General features: G+C 42.9%; 1 protein-coding gene across 1 annotated transcript; it reads left to right on the top strand.

The window, feature by feature from the left end:
• Nucleotides 1-1,357: 1,357 nt before the first annotated feature.
• Nucleotides 1,358-12,833, top strand: ZP2 (zona pellucida glycoprotein 2). The gene is made up of 18 exons (XM_060033065.1): nt 1,358-1,611; nt 1,695-1,783; nt 2,633-2,716; nt 3,122-3,216; nt 4,743-4,895; nt 5,653-5,694; nt 5,847-6,011; nt 6,779-6,875; nt 6,973-7,154; nt 7,873-7,999; nt 8,837-9,024; nt 9,105-9,196; nt 9,296-9,420; nt 9,607-9,796; nt 10,947-11,082; nt 11,159-11,255; nt 11,682-11,765; nt 12,630-12,833. Exons 1-18 carry the CDS (start codon nt 1,550-1,552, stop codon nt 12,773-12,775), a joined length of 2,154 nt encoding a protein of 717 aa, XP_059889048.1. The 5' UTR covers nt 1,358-1,549; the 3' UTR covers nt 12,776-12,833.
• Nucleotides 12,834-14,164: the final 1,331 nt, after the last annotated feature.

Here is a 14,164-nt window from a genome sequence, read left to right as displayed (position 1 = left end):
TGCTTATCCTGGATTTTGCTCCCTCTCCCCCATTCCACTAGTATATAATCAACTGATTCCCATAAAGAAGTTAGTTAATCACTGGCAATCATTCAGTTTCTTGCCTGCCTCCCTCCAGATATTTCCCAAGTTTTCCTGATCATAAGACTCACCTGGCTTGTTAAACATACAGTACCCCAGGCCTCTCCCCTAGAGAGCCTGATTCAGCAGCTTTTGGGTGGGCCCCAGGAATCTGTGATGTTAACAAGAGCCCCATGTGATCGTTTTGATCAAGGAAGTTGGGGAAACCACTACTCTAACCAACCATATTTCAGACACCTATGAAAGGGAATGAAGATTACTCCTCAAGTTATATCATAAAGACATAAAGACATAAAAAACAACACATAAATAAATATTTCAAGTGCCACCCCACTACTTGCACAGAATTTAAGCATTATCACCTGTTATGGAACATGGACTGCAGACATCTAGGTATCTCAGTCTGGCCCTGGCCCTGACACCCAGCTTGGGCAAATTGCTTTTCCTCAGTTTCTCCACCTGTAAACTCCCAATTGCTACACAGTGACATTCTTATTTAGATCACTATTCCCTTTGACTCAGAATTTCTACCTCCAGAAATTTATCCTGAGAGTTAACCAGGGAAATGTACAAGAATGTCCATCAGATTATTGTTTATAATGATGATAAACAGGAAGCCATATTAATGTCCATCATTAGGGAACAGTTAAACACTGATTTATCTAGACATTGAATACTATGCAACCCTAAAAATGGTAATGGAGATCTTTATGTTTGATATGGAAAATGTACATGACATATAAAGTAGTAAAAGCAGGTTACAAACATAATTTATACTTCAATCTCAGGTTGTTTTTAAGTGTGTGTGGTGTTCATAGAAAAAGACCATAGAGTTACATACCTAAGTATTAGCAGTGGTAAAATGTGGATGACTTTTTCCTTTTCTCCATATCCTTCTGTAATTGTCGACATTTTTTGAAGTAAGCTTAAAATCTATTCTTGGGGGAAAATAATGCTTCATCCATTTTTTTCAAAGGTACTTCTTCATGCACATTGCCAGGATGGTGTCCACAATAGCCAGGAGACCAGGAGTAACTTAAAGGAAAGGTTTACTTAAAGATAGCGTGAATAAGAGACGTTCTTTCCTCAAAAAAATCCCACCACATTCTTTCACTGTGCATTTGAGCTGTAAAGATTTTGTCCAAAAGATCCTAATTTTTCCCAGTGTTACAGAAAAAAAGCACCAATTCATTCACCTGGAGCCAGTTTCAGGGAACTCTGGTTTCATGGCTGGCCCGCAGAGCAGCTGGTGGAACAGCAAGGCAAGTGTCAGAAAGCGCAGAACTCCACTTATTTCAGGCCTTCCAGAAAGGCTCTCCCCTCCCAAGTCCCCTCCTCTCAGCTGGGAGGGCTGGAGAAGATTCAGGTGTCTCCAGTGGGGAGAGGGCGGGATCATGGCCTGCTTCCTGCTATAAAAGCACAGAGCAGCACACCCCTCTGCCTGGCTGATTTGCTGGTGTCTTCGGTCATGGCGTACAGGCAGAGAGGAGACAGTGGGAGACCCTCAAGCTGGTTCAGTGCAGACTGGAGGTAACTGGGGGCAGAAGGGAGAGGATATAATGGCCTTGTCTGCTGAAGTTCGTCCCTCTAACTCTCTCCCCCATGCCCTCCAGCACCTACAGGTCATTTCCTCTATTCTTCGCCCTTTTGACTTCGGTGAACTCAATACGTGTTCATCAGTTGGTGGATCCTGCCTTCCCAGGTAGGCCTCTTGGGTGAGGGAAGTGCTCTTAAGCATCTTTCGAACAGATTGCACCTGGGGTGCCTAGATGGCGAGGAAACACAAACATAGGTTAGACAATCTCCACTCCTTCCCTTTATAAGCTTGATCAAGTCACTACAGTTTTTCCCTTGCTTACCTAGAGCTTGCTCTACCAGCTAAATGGAGGAGTGTGCAAAAACACCTGTACTACCTTCTATTCCCTCACCGCCTCAAGCTTTACGGCATCCAAAGAGTAGCACACCACACGCTAAGCCCCCATCTTTGGGAGCAGTCGTCTTCAAACACATGCTCACGCTTAAGGAAAGCGTCAACATAACAGACAAAATCAGAGCCGTTCCACTTGTAATGAGTTTTTCAAAATTTTCATCTGAGCCAGAGGGTGCACAGTGTCAGGTTATAGGCAGATTGGTTTGTCTTTAAAAAGTGTGTCCTTGGGCTTACTTAGGGCATTTTTTAAACTTCAGATTGAAAAATCTTAGACAAAACTTTTCTCCAGTTCTTCACAGACCTACCATCCCCATCTCCATCAGGGTTCCAGCCTGGTTCCTGCATGCATGCGTGTTAACCCAAATCCAGGCTTATCCTGGAGTACTTCAGAAAGCCCTAGGCACCAAATTGATACCTTCCCTACAGTTCTTGGTATCTTGCATTGTAGTTATATCTTTCCCACCAATCTGTAAGTTCCTCAAGGGTGGTAGGCAAGCTTTGCCTCTCCCAACTGGCATCTTCCCTGTTGTCTGTTGGAGAGGAGAGTTCCCTCAATACACTTCTGAAGGAATCATGCCTCTTGTGTTCAAAGATGCCCCATGTGTTTCCTTTGCTCTTCAGGTACTGTCACTTGCTATGAAAATAGAATGATAGTGGCGTTTCCAAGCATTCTTGCCAACAAGATACAGCACGCATCTGTGGTGGGTAAGTAATGTGTATTATCTCATCTTAGTCTTACTTAATAGAAGCCCTTGGCTCAAGGCCATCTCCATTTCCTGGTGAGCAGAGCACACAAACCCTGGAGCAACTGGCACCCAAAACCCATGATGACACAGGGGCCCTGAATTGCATGATGCCTCCGAGAGTGGAAGACCCTGTCTTTCTTTGGAAATCTGTCTTATCTCAGAATCCCCTAGGAAACATCTATCTTCAAATCACAGCATTTCCCAGAGCTTGGGTTATATCACTCAGGTGGGAAAATAAAAGCTGAAGTGACTGAAGTACCTTAGAAATGGATTGGCAGTCTTGGCTATGTACCTCTGGTTGACTCAACGTCACTGAAATGTACTTCTTGGCCATCTCCTGTCTAAATTGCTCTTGCTTCTGTAGATCCCCTTGGTCTTGAAATGCTGAACTGCACTTATGTTCTGGACCCAGAAAAGTTCACCCTGAAGGCCCCATATGAAACCTGTACCAAAAGAGTAGTAAGTAATTGTTTGAGGAGTGATTTGGGAAGTAGTAACCCAGGAGTTAAGGCTTTGGAGTAGAGCAGTAGTTCTCAATCAGGGTGATTTCTTTTGTCATCCCGGAGAACATCCTGCAGTGTTTGGAGACAGTTCTGGTTATCACAGGTGGTTGAGGGGTGGGGTGGGAAAGGGCAGCTACTGGCCGTCTAGTGGGTACAAGCCAAGGATACTGCTCAATAGCCTCCACTGCCCAGAGGAGCCCTCGGTAACAGACATGTTAGAACCCAAATGCCAACGCTGAGGTTAAGAGACCCTGGAGTTGAGGATTTGGGCTTGATTTCTGGCTCTGCCACTATCTAGATGTGATTTGGGGTAAGTTAGCTACTCTTTCTAAGCCTCCACTTGCCCATTGGGAAATGGATTATGATATCTCTCCATAAGGTGTCTAAAGATTAACGACATAATACAGATGAAGGACTTGGCATAGCATCTAGACACAACAAATGATCAAACATGAGCTATTTTGATCTCTAACCCCCATGGAAAAGGGGAGGCTATTTGGGGGCTGGCAAATAGAGTGCTGGTACCTCTAGGCTGTAAAAACATGTGTTGGAAGGCCAGCAGAAGCTGAACAATAGGCTTTTCTACTGTTAAGCAATAGTACTGCCCAATCAGGGTTATTAGGAGCAGTAAAAGCGACCTAAGTCGTTTCCAAGTTTGAGTGTGCAAACAATCACTTAGGGAACTTGGAAAGTACAGAATTAGTTCATTTAGTTGATGACTTAATAGGTCTGGGGTGCATCCTAGAAGTCTGCGAGTTTAACCATCTACTTCATCTGATTCTATAGTGAAGACTTCCGGTAATTAACACTTTCCCTTCTGAAATCGCCTTTCCCAACTTTAGGGAGCTTAGGGTTGCATTCCTTTAGACCAGAGGCCTACAGAGTATCACCTGTGGGTGGCCACATCCAGCCCATGATCTGTGTGATGGTCCTCAAGCTAAGAATGTTTTCTGTTTTATCAAGAGTTTTTAAAACATGTTAGCACTCGTACGTGGCCTACAAAGTCTATATATTTACTAACACTTAACAGAAAATTGTTGGCTGACTCCTGCTTTAGACTGTGAGTTCCTTGGGCCAGGGGAAATGGCAAAGATGGCTCCGTCCAGCACCCAGCACAATGGCTGCTACATAGGTGCTCAATAAGTGTATTTGAATATCTTGGTACAGGCCCCAAACCAAACAGGACCTTGATATTCAGATATAGGGTGAATGTAAAAAGAAAATAAAAACTGGACTCTGAGCCCTGAAACTCAAGGAACTATTATTCTCTGCCGATGTATGAGTCTTTCCTGGGATATCTAAAGAGGCTATAGCATCTCCTGGTACAGGAATGAGGGACCTTCTAGAACCCGTGGTACTGATAATTTAAGGGTTTTGCCAACGTTAGGGGTTTTACCAATCAGCTGGGTCAGATGGTACTCTGGAATCCCCTTTCCCACCGAGGTACTAGCACGCTGTCCTTACTATGCCGTTTTCAAACAGCTTGGCCAGCATCAGATGACCATCAAACTCATGGACGACAACGCTGCCTTAAGACAAGAGGCTCTCATGTATGACATCAGCTGTCCAGTTATGCAAGCAGAAAGCCCCGAGCAGCATTTGGGATCCACAGTCTGCTTGAAGGATTTCATGTCTGTGAGTGAAGCAGGCTGACTGCTTCTCACCCAGCTACTGCGGGGGAGATGTGGTCTAGACAGAGCTGGGCTGCAGAACAAGAGCAGGACTGCAATCTGTATTTTACTACTGACTTGCTGTGTAGCTTTGGATTGATTTCTTAACCACACTGAGACTTTGTTTCTAAGTCTGAAGTGGGGGACAGCAATACCTCATAGGATGGCTTTAAGAATTGACTGAGAAGGCAGATACAGCACTCAGCACATCACGTCTAGCCATAAAAAGGATTCAGTTGGTAGTCTGACAAACTGGATACTTATCATGGGCCAGGCCCTACGCTAGATACTAGGATATAGCAAATGAGCAAAAGAGACCAATCACATACTCGTGGACTTTATAGTCTAACAGCGAACATCAACAGTGGACAAAAATAATCACACTTCATTAACAGTGATGGAACTGCAGCTTGACAGAGTATTTGATTTCTATGCACATAGTAAGAAGCTGTACATTTAAGGACTTAGCATCTCAGCTTACAACTGAAAAGGAGTTTAGATCTTCCAATTGCCTTTTGGTATCAAAAGCTCAAAGAGGAAGTGATGTCTAAGGGCACTGCTAGGATTCATGACTGCCTGTGCTTCTACCACATCCCACAACTAGGCGTTGTGGTGTCAGAATCGCACAGCAGTTGCTCTGGGTGTTTTCCACGTCCTCTCAGGTAACATGATTTCAGAAATCTCCAAATCAAAGCCTCACATCATCTTTTTTTTTCTTCCAGTTTACCTTTCACTTTTTTCCTGGCATGGCTGATGAAAGTGGGGTATGAAAGTTATTTTTTAAATTACAAGCCTAAGTAACCTTTAGTTCTATATTAAAGGTGACATAACTTCCATCCTGGTTAAAATATGAAATAGACAATAGTCTTGGGGTGAAGGTGAGCACCAGCCCTCTAAATGAAACTTCTGACTTTAGGATCCCAAACCTCAGATGGGATGGACCTTTGCAGTTGGTGATGGCGAAAGAGCCCAAACTCTGACCCTTCAGGAGGCTATGACCCAAGGGTATAATCTCCTGATTGACAACCAGAAGATAAGCGTCCAAGTGTCATTCCACGCCACTGGAGTGACTCGCTACTCGGTAGGTGTGAATCTTTTTGTACCGCCATCCAGGCACAAACCAGTATTTCTAAATCCAAGCATGATCTCAACCATGTCCTCAATGGAGAATACAACTCATTCAACAGGTATCTTAATGCTTACCATGTGCCAAGCACTGTACTAAGTACTAAAGATAAAATGGTGAGATACAATGGTGAACAAGAGAGATATGGTCCTGACTTCAATCTGTTCTCCCTCTTCCTCCATAGATCTAAATTAACTACATAATACGGAGCTAGGGTACTACTAAATCCTTTTATGAATTAAGGTGTTCTGTTTTATCATTGCCCTGTACTGTGTTTACAGTAGGTACCGGCACTTTGGGGACCAACAATCAAGACACTACATTAAATCAGTTAATGTGCCAAAATACTCAGAACAGGGCTTGGCACCTACGTGCTCAAATGTCAGCCACGTTAACAGTCCTGTTATACACTGAGCATATGCTGAATCTTAAACATTCTCTCTGAATGCTGATACCATAAGACAGTCATAAAACAAGAGCTCATATCTGCTTAGAAATGATCAGCTACAGGTCATATCAGTAGACACTACTTTGCCAGATGTTACGAAGTACAAGATTTTAAAACTAGAGCACCTGCAGAACAATTGGGACAAAATGCCTGAACTCTGCTTGGGCCAAGACAGTGCCCAATAGTTGAGTATGTTTGCCCTGACTATTCCAGCATTGGTTAGAAATTCAAGTAATTCAGGTAAACCAATGTCTTTGAAAATGCCTCTCCTCAGCAAGGTAACAGCCACCTCTACATGGTGCCTCTGAAGCTTACGCATGTATCTCCTGGGCAGACGATCGTCTTATCATCACGACTCATTTGTGTGTCAGGTAAGTAAGTGCCTAGGAAGGGACAACTCCAGTTGTGGAAGACGTTGTTCTTCCACAGGGGCTTAATGAAAACTGATCATTCTGTCATTCCTTCTAGATCCTGTGACTTGTAATGCCACACACATGACTCTCACCATACCAGAGTTTCCTGGGAAGTTAAAATCCATGAGCTTTGAAAATAGGAACATTGCTATGAGCCAGCTGAACAACAGTGGGGTTGATGTGGAAACAACAAATGGCTTGAGGTTGCATTTCAGCAAAACCCTCCTCAAAACAAAAGTACGTTCCATTGTCAGTCACTGAGCTTTATGGAAGCCTGACTTGAAGCATAGCGTTTTAGGCTACCCTGCTACAGCTGCTGACTTGTCCATAAATTCTAATTGCCGGTGTAAAAAATTCAAAATTTGGAAGGCCTCATTTGAACACCTTGCATAAGTGAATTCTCAAGTAACTGAAATTTACTCTCAAACACCAAGCCTCTTTAACTGCAATGGAAGTTTTCCTAAGTTTCTTAGTTCACTGAATAGAACAAACTGCTATCAAGCTTCTAATGATGAGCCTCTCATGCCCTATTGAAACAGGACAGCTTGAGCCAAACAAGTGTCCCCAGCTGTCCTCACTGAGGCCAGTCTTGACTGAGGCAATTGCCAGGGACAACAAAGAATAATTTTATGTTGGTGTGTACTTTGCAATAACATTTTATAACTCCTGGATTGGCAGCCCTTTAGAGGTTGAATTAACAGATCAAATTCCAGTGTCTAGTACAAAGAGCATACAGTACTGGGTACTGGAGGGCATGAGCTTAAAGAAAGAAATTTCCTTCCTAGGGAAGGATCCTGATCTGGAGAAGTGATAGGGTCTCTTGCTCTGGCTTAAAGGGAAACCATAATAAGTCTGGAGTGTGCCTTGAAGGTTTCAGTGTACTTCCTTCCTCCCTCCTTTGACTGCTCTGGGTCCCAACAGGCTGTGGTTGCTAAATGACATTCTTTCATTTCAGTTCTCTGAAAAATGCCTACCCTATCAGTTCTACTTGTCGTCACTCAAGCTGACCTTTTACATCCAGCTGGAGATGGTATCCATGGTGATTTATCCGGAGTGTCTCTGTGAGTCAGCAGTTTCCATCGGTAAAGACCATTTTTCTTAAACGGTTTCCTACATTCTTTCTCTCTTAGCTCTTGCATGTGGGAAAGTGTATAGAAGTTCAGACTCTGCACTGCTTATACTTTGAGGAAACGAAAGGCTGGTCAGACCAGAAATGTCAGTCTAAGCTGCTGTGATAGGGATCTAAGAAAGATAACACTTCTAAGATACACATACAGGTAGGTTTCACAACTGTTACATGTTTTTAAGTAACCTGGATATACTTCATGTTAGGAGCCTAGGCCTACCATCTAAATAAGATTGCTTCAAACCTGAAACTACAGGGACTACAAGTATTTCCCCAAACTCCTGAAAAATCCCTCAAAGAATATGGAAGTAGGTCTTTCCTCTTGTGTAGTATTGCTTCTGCCCCTTTGCTCCTTTTATTCGCTGACCTGTATCAGGTCAAAGCCAAATGGGACAAATCAGTTGCTTCTTCAACTTCCCCTTAAACCACCAAGATTTGTGAGCCTTGAAAGAAGGGACATTATGACACAAGGGACGGCACTTTAAGCCTCATCAGGTTTTTCTCATGGGTCTCTTACCTCACCTGGTGCTTCTTCCCACGTCTCCTGTTGCCTCTTCCTTTGGATGAAAAATCCTTCTGCTCATACAGAGCAGCCTCACTCGTCTTGGCACCTTAAGGGTCTCCCCTCGTAACTCAAGCTGCTTATCAAGGTATTTTCCCAAACAAAGACTTAAGACAAATTCTGTTGCCTCCTGATAAAAATTCAAACTTCCATCACACTTCAAATTGGTAGATGACAATAGTCACATGGCAGACAGATTTTTTTTTTTTTTTAACTCTCACCACTATCTAGTTTCAGGGGAGCTCTGTACTCAGGATGGGTTTATGGACATTGAGGTCTACAGCCATCAAACAAAACCGGCTCTCGACTTGGATACCCTCAGGGTGGGAGACTCATCCTGCCAGCCAATCTTTAAAGCTCCATCTCGGGGGCTGGTGCAGTTTCACATACCCCTGAATGGATGTGGAACAAGACATAAGGTTAGTACTGGCCCATAGCAAGAGGTTAAGACTTACTTTTGAGATAACTAATTAACCACTTTCTCTAACCTTACTCTAAGTTCAAGAATGACAAAGTCATCTATGAAAATGAAATCCATGCTTTCTGGGCAGATCTTCCTCCAAGCACAGTTTCCAGAGACAGTGAGTTCAGGTGTGAACGCAATTGCTACTTGACTTTTTAAGCCCCAGCTTAAACTCAAGCAGTTTTTTAATCTAAAATTCTAACAACTCCACCCACCCACTCTTACAGAATGACGGTGAGGTGCTATTACAGCAGCAGTAACATGCTAATAAATACCAGTGTTGAAAGCCTTCCTCCTCCAATGGCCTCAGTGAAGCCGGGTCCACTTGCTTTGACCCTGCAAACCTACCCAGGTGAGACATTATAACCTAAAGTATTTAAGCAGATTTTTATAACCTAAAAAATCTGCTTAAATACTTTCAGGGAACTCTTCCCTAAAATGAACTTTGATGCCACCAGACTAGAGTAGTAGCGATGCTTAAGCTTCTGTTGTGACCGTCAACTGCTTGAGTACCAGAGGGGCTTCTCCTCCATTTCAGATAACTCCTACCTGCAACCATATGGGGAGAAGGAGTACCCTGTGGTGAGATACCTCCGCCAACCAATTTACCTAGAAGTGAGAGTCATAAACAGGACTGACCCCAACATCAAGCTGGTCTTAGACGACTGCTGGGCAACATCCACCATGGACCCAGCCTCTCTCCCTCAGTGGAATATTGTCGTGGATGGGTATGTATTCTCCATATGAGGTATCCCAGCTAATCAAACTGCCAGTAAAAAGAATAAAATGATCTTGGGCTTGAGAGGAGCACTGTGTCAAAGGCCCTGATTTTTGTTCTTGTTTCTTAGCAACCAGTCCTTGGTCAAATAAGGTGACTCATGCTTTCCTATTACCCTTGAATCTAAAAGTATAAGATCCTTCCCAAGGGAATCTGGCTTTAATATGCCAATATCTGGAGAGAAGAGATTTCTAGTTCCTATCCATTTACTGAATACCTACCATAGGCGAAACATGGTGCTATGTGCTCCAGATGCATTACCTGAACCTCATCACTCTATGAGAGACACTAGCCACCTCACTTCATAAAGAAACCCAAACTTGCTACTTAAATAACTAGCCCAAAGTAATACTTAGTAAATGGTAGAACATGAATGCCCATCTGACTCTAGATCTGAATATCACAGTGCTCTGAAGTTGTGGCTACCCACTTATATGTTGGTGTTTATCCTCTTGGCTCTGCTGGCACCTAGGTAGAACTGCACCTTATCTTTCTCTGAATCTGTTGTAATCTGTTAAGCTTGTATCCTCCAGGTGCACTCCTGCTCCACGATCATGGTAGCCAGCACATTCATGCAGCTCATTCCTTCACCCCATTCAAGGCTTGCTCAAGTGTCCACTTCTCCTTGAAGCCTACCCTGACCCTCCTGCACCCTTACCCTGGTCTAACTCTTCTTTTGTTAGTACTTACATGCTACCTAACATACTAATTTATAGCTTCTATACTCTGCTAGCATCTAAGATATAAAATGGCAGGAGTTCTCCACCTTGTTTTTTCAGCAACATATACTAACTGCCTGGGACAAAAAAGATACCCAGACTAATAAGAATTAAGCCAGTGTCATCTGAAGAGTTACATAATTCTTGATGAATTTATCTGGCAAACAAATTGGTACTGAAATTGTATTAACACATAGTAGAAGAAAAACTAGCATGAACAACTTATAACTCCATGAATATTGTTGGATAGGCCAAATCAGAGGTATATTAAAAAAAAAAGGTACAGGTAGAAGGTGTTACGTGTGACTGAATTTGAGCAAATGCTGAGTTAGACTCTGGGGTGAATTCAGCTGATGTCCCTCCCTGAAATGTACCTTCCAGCTGTGAATACAACCTGGACAACCACAGAACCACCTTCCATCCGGTTGGCTCCTCTGTGACCTATCCTAATCACTATCAGAGGTTTGACGTGAAGACCTTTGCCTTCGTGTCAGAGGCCCAAGCGTTCTCTCACTTGGTAAGTGATTAACAAGTCACCTGGGACAGGTCGAATGTGAGACATCAGTTTTACTCAACTCTCGTTCCATCTCCAGGTCTACTTCCACTGCAGTGCCTCAATCTGCAATCAACTCTCTCCTGACTTCCCTCTGTGTTCTGTGACCTGCCTTGTGTCATCCAGAAGCAGGCGAGGTAAAAATTTCAAGTCCTCATTAATGTGAGTTTACAGCAAGCCTCAACCTTTCAGAATTTAAGAACGAGTGCCCTTGTTCTTCACCTAGTCCCAAGAGCACAAGAAACCTGAGTCTGAGATAGACAGGTTCTCCATCAGTCCTAGGGACACGTTTTTTTTTGCACATGAGCTGTAGCCTGATCCTCTGTAGACTTTAAAGTTACTCTCCCTGAGTCACTCTTCCTGAGTCTAGGTAGACTCTGAACTTTGTCTTCCGATGTTCTTTGATAGTTCATCCTGCTTTTACAGTAAGGTGAGTGCCCTCTCCTGTGAAGGCAGGCAAAACCACCTAGAGCAGGGGCTCCATGCGGAGCTGCTCTAGGTAATCCCTCAACACACTTCTTACCACTACTCATTATCCCAGAGGTCAAACTATCTGTTTCCAGCCACAGGAGCCACTGAGGAAGAGAAAATGATAGTGAGTCTCCCAGGTCCCATCCTCCTGTTGTCAGACAGCTCTTCACTCAGAGGTATGGACTTAAAGCCTTGGGTACTTCTTGGACTCAAGTTCTTGGTTTTATGTCAAATTTAACTGTGCATAGATAACACATGCTCCGGATTAGACAAGAAGAGGAGGAGTCTCTTCCCAGCAATAGGTTCTGTTAAGTCTCTTGTGTGCCCTTCCAAAAATCCCCATTGAACACAAGTGGAATCATATACTCTACCCACTGTTCTGTAACGTTTTTTACTTGTTTAAGCCATCTTATATCTGTACAGAGACCTCTCACTGTAACTAAAGGATTCCAGTTTTGTCACTAATGCCACATTAGAATCCTCAAACCTTGGTCCTCAAATCTTGGCCTACTATACAAGAACTTCAGACTATGTTTCTGGAGAAAAAAAAAAAATAGGACTAATAGGTCAGAAGACATGTGCTTGCTACTATTAAACTTAAGTCTTTACTGGATTATGTTACTGTTAATATTTTATATCTTCAGCCCAGATAGTCTTCATTTTAGGCCTAGAACTTGAAATTAAGCTCTCAAATCCCTAGCTAATAAGCTGCAAGAAATCATGCACTTGGGACAACTAATCATATCTGTTAGTGCCAGAAAGTTAAACAATGAGCTGGGACTGTAAGGTCCTTTCCAGGTGTCAGCCCATCTGATCTGAGTGAAAGCAAGTAGGAAGTGGGAACAGCTGTGGGAGTGGAGAAGGGAGAGGAGGAGGTTGGCTTGAGAGATAAGACTATACCCTGTTGCAAGCTTCCCGAATGAGCTCTTTGAAGCTTCATTTCACTTCCTTCTCTGGGGAGCTTTAATGTGTAAAACTTCAGCTTCAACTGACACTTCGTTTCAATGATCTTAAGACTTGAATGTCTGCTTCCTTTCCAGACGCTGTGGACTCTAAAGGGCATGAGACTGCTGGATACGTTGCTTTTCCAACTATGGTTGCTGTGGTTGCCTTAGCAGGCATTGTGGCAATTCTAAGCCTTATCAGCTACCTGCACAAGAAAAGAACCATAATGCTAAGTCACTAACTGGATATTCCAACAAAGTGGTCAACATAAGTCTCTTGCTTCTTTCTTATTAAATTTTGATGGAATTCAAGGACTGTTTCTTGCAATCATTCTTCTTTAGAGAATATAGTACCTTTCCACAATCCTCTGGGCAGGCCTTGTTCTGTGTGGACATGAATACGGATATTTCTGACTTAAGTGCTTCCTGTCACTCAGCTTTTTCTGAACTCCATCCCCAAAACTGGCAGTGCCAGAGAATTCAATCACTAATGGGGCTTGGTGACAGCCCACCTCTAGGGGTGCATTTAGGTGACTTTAATGCCTTTTACCCCCTCCATTCATATATACAAGATGAGGAGGGCAAGAAGTCACCCCTAATCCTTGGCATAACTTCCCTTCTCTACAGAGGAAGGGAAGCCAGGTATTCCCAAGGAAGTAATCTAGTATCATACTTAAGTAATATTTCCTAATTCAAATTAGTCTTTCCAATAAGTAGAAAACTTTCCCTGAGAACTTAAGGGATTTATTCTCCCGTGTACTCCCATTCCAATTAAAGGCCAGCAATCTCCTCTGGGGGAGGGAAAGGAATAATAAAAGATTCTAGCTTCATTAAGTGCAATTACAACATTCCTGGTCTCATTAAGACTACACAGCTGGACACGAGCCTCTTAGCTGAGCCTGGAGAGCTGCTTTCCCACTACCTAGCACTCAATTATGACCTCCTCCTGAGGCTGCTCCATCTTCTTCCTGAGGCTGCCCCATCTTAACTAGGCTGTAATTCTGTCAAAATGACTAGTCTGCCTCACACTGTAGCTCTAACAGACCACATTCAAGATACCTAATATAGACATTAACTTGTATACTTCAATAGAAAAAATCTGGATCTAAACAAGAACTTTTGCTATGAAAAAAGTTGTAAAGCTTCTAAGTCTCTGTACATGGTGGAGGTGAACAGAAATATGAACATCTTTAGTGTTTGGACTTCACCCCTCAATTGTGAGTTGTTACACTCCTGGGTTTTTCAAAACCTTGAAAGGATATTATATATACTTGGTCATCTCATGATACTGTAGGTCTTTAATAATGAATCCTTCTGCCTTTTCTTCAACACAACCTTTGATTCTAAATCCTTTTAAGAGTTATATGGTAAAACTCAACCCTGGTATGGGGAAGGAAACAGCTGCATTCATATTGTATAAAAGGTCTGGTCTTCCTATAGTAATAAGGGGCAAAATTTCAAGTTCTCATCAAGGCTATTCTTTAGACATTTCTTTATAAGAGAATAAGGCATTAATCTGTCACTGATAAAACAGATGGTCTTGGATTCAAACTTTTTCTGTGACTACGTCATATTAGCGTTACATATTAGAATCAGAAATATTGCATTGCTGCATGCACTTCTTAAAACAG

The sequence above is a fragment of the Delphinus delphis genome, chromosome 15, assembly GCF_949987515.2.
Source record: "Delphinus delphis chromosome 15, mDelDel1.2, whole genome shotgun sequence".
NCBI lineage: Eukaryota > Metazoa > Chordata > Mammalia > Artiodactyla > Delphinidae > Delphinus > Delphinus delphis.
This window is presented reverse-complemented; position numbering and strand designations above follow the sequence as displayed.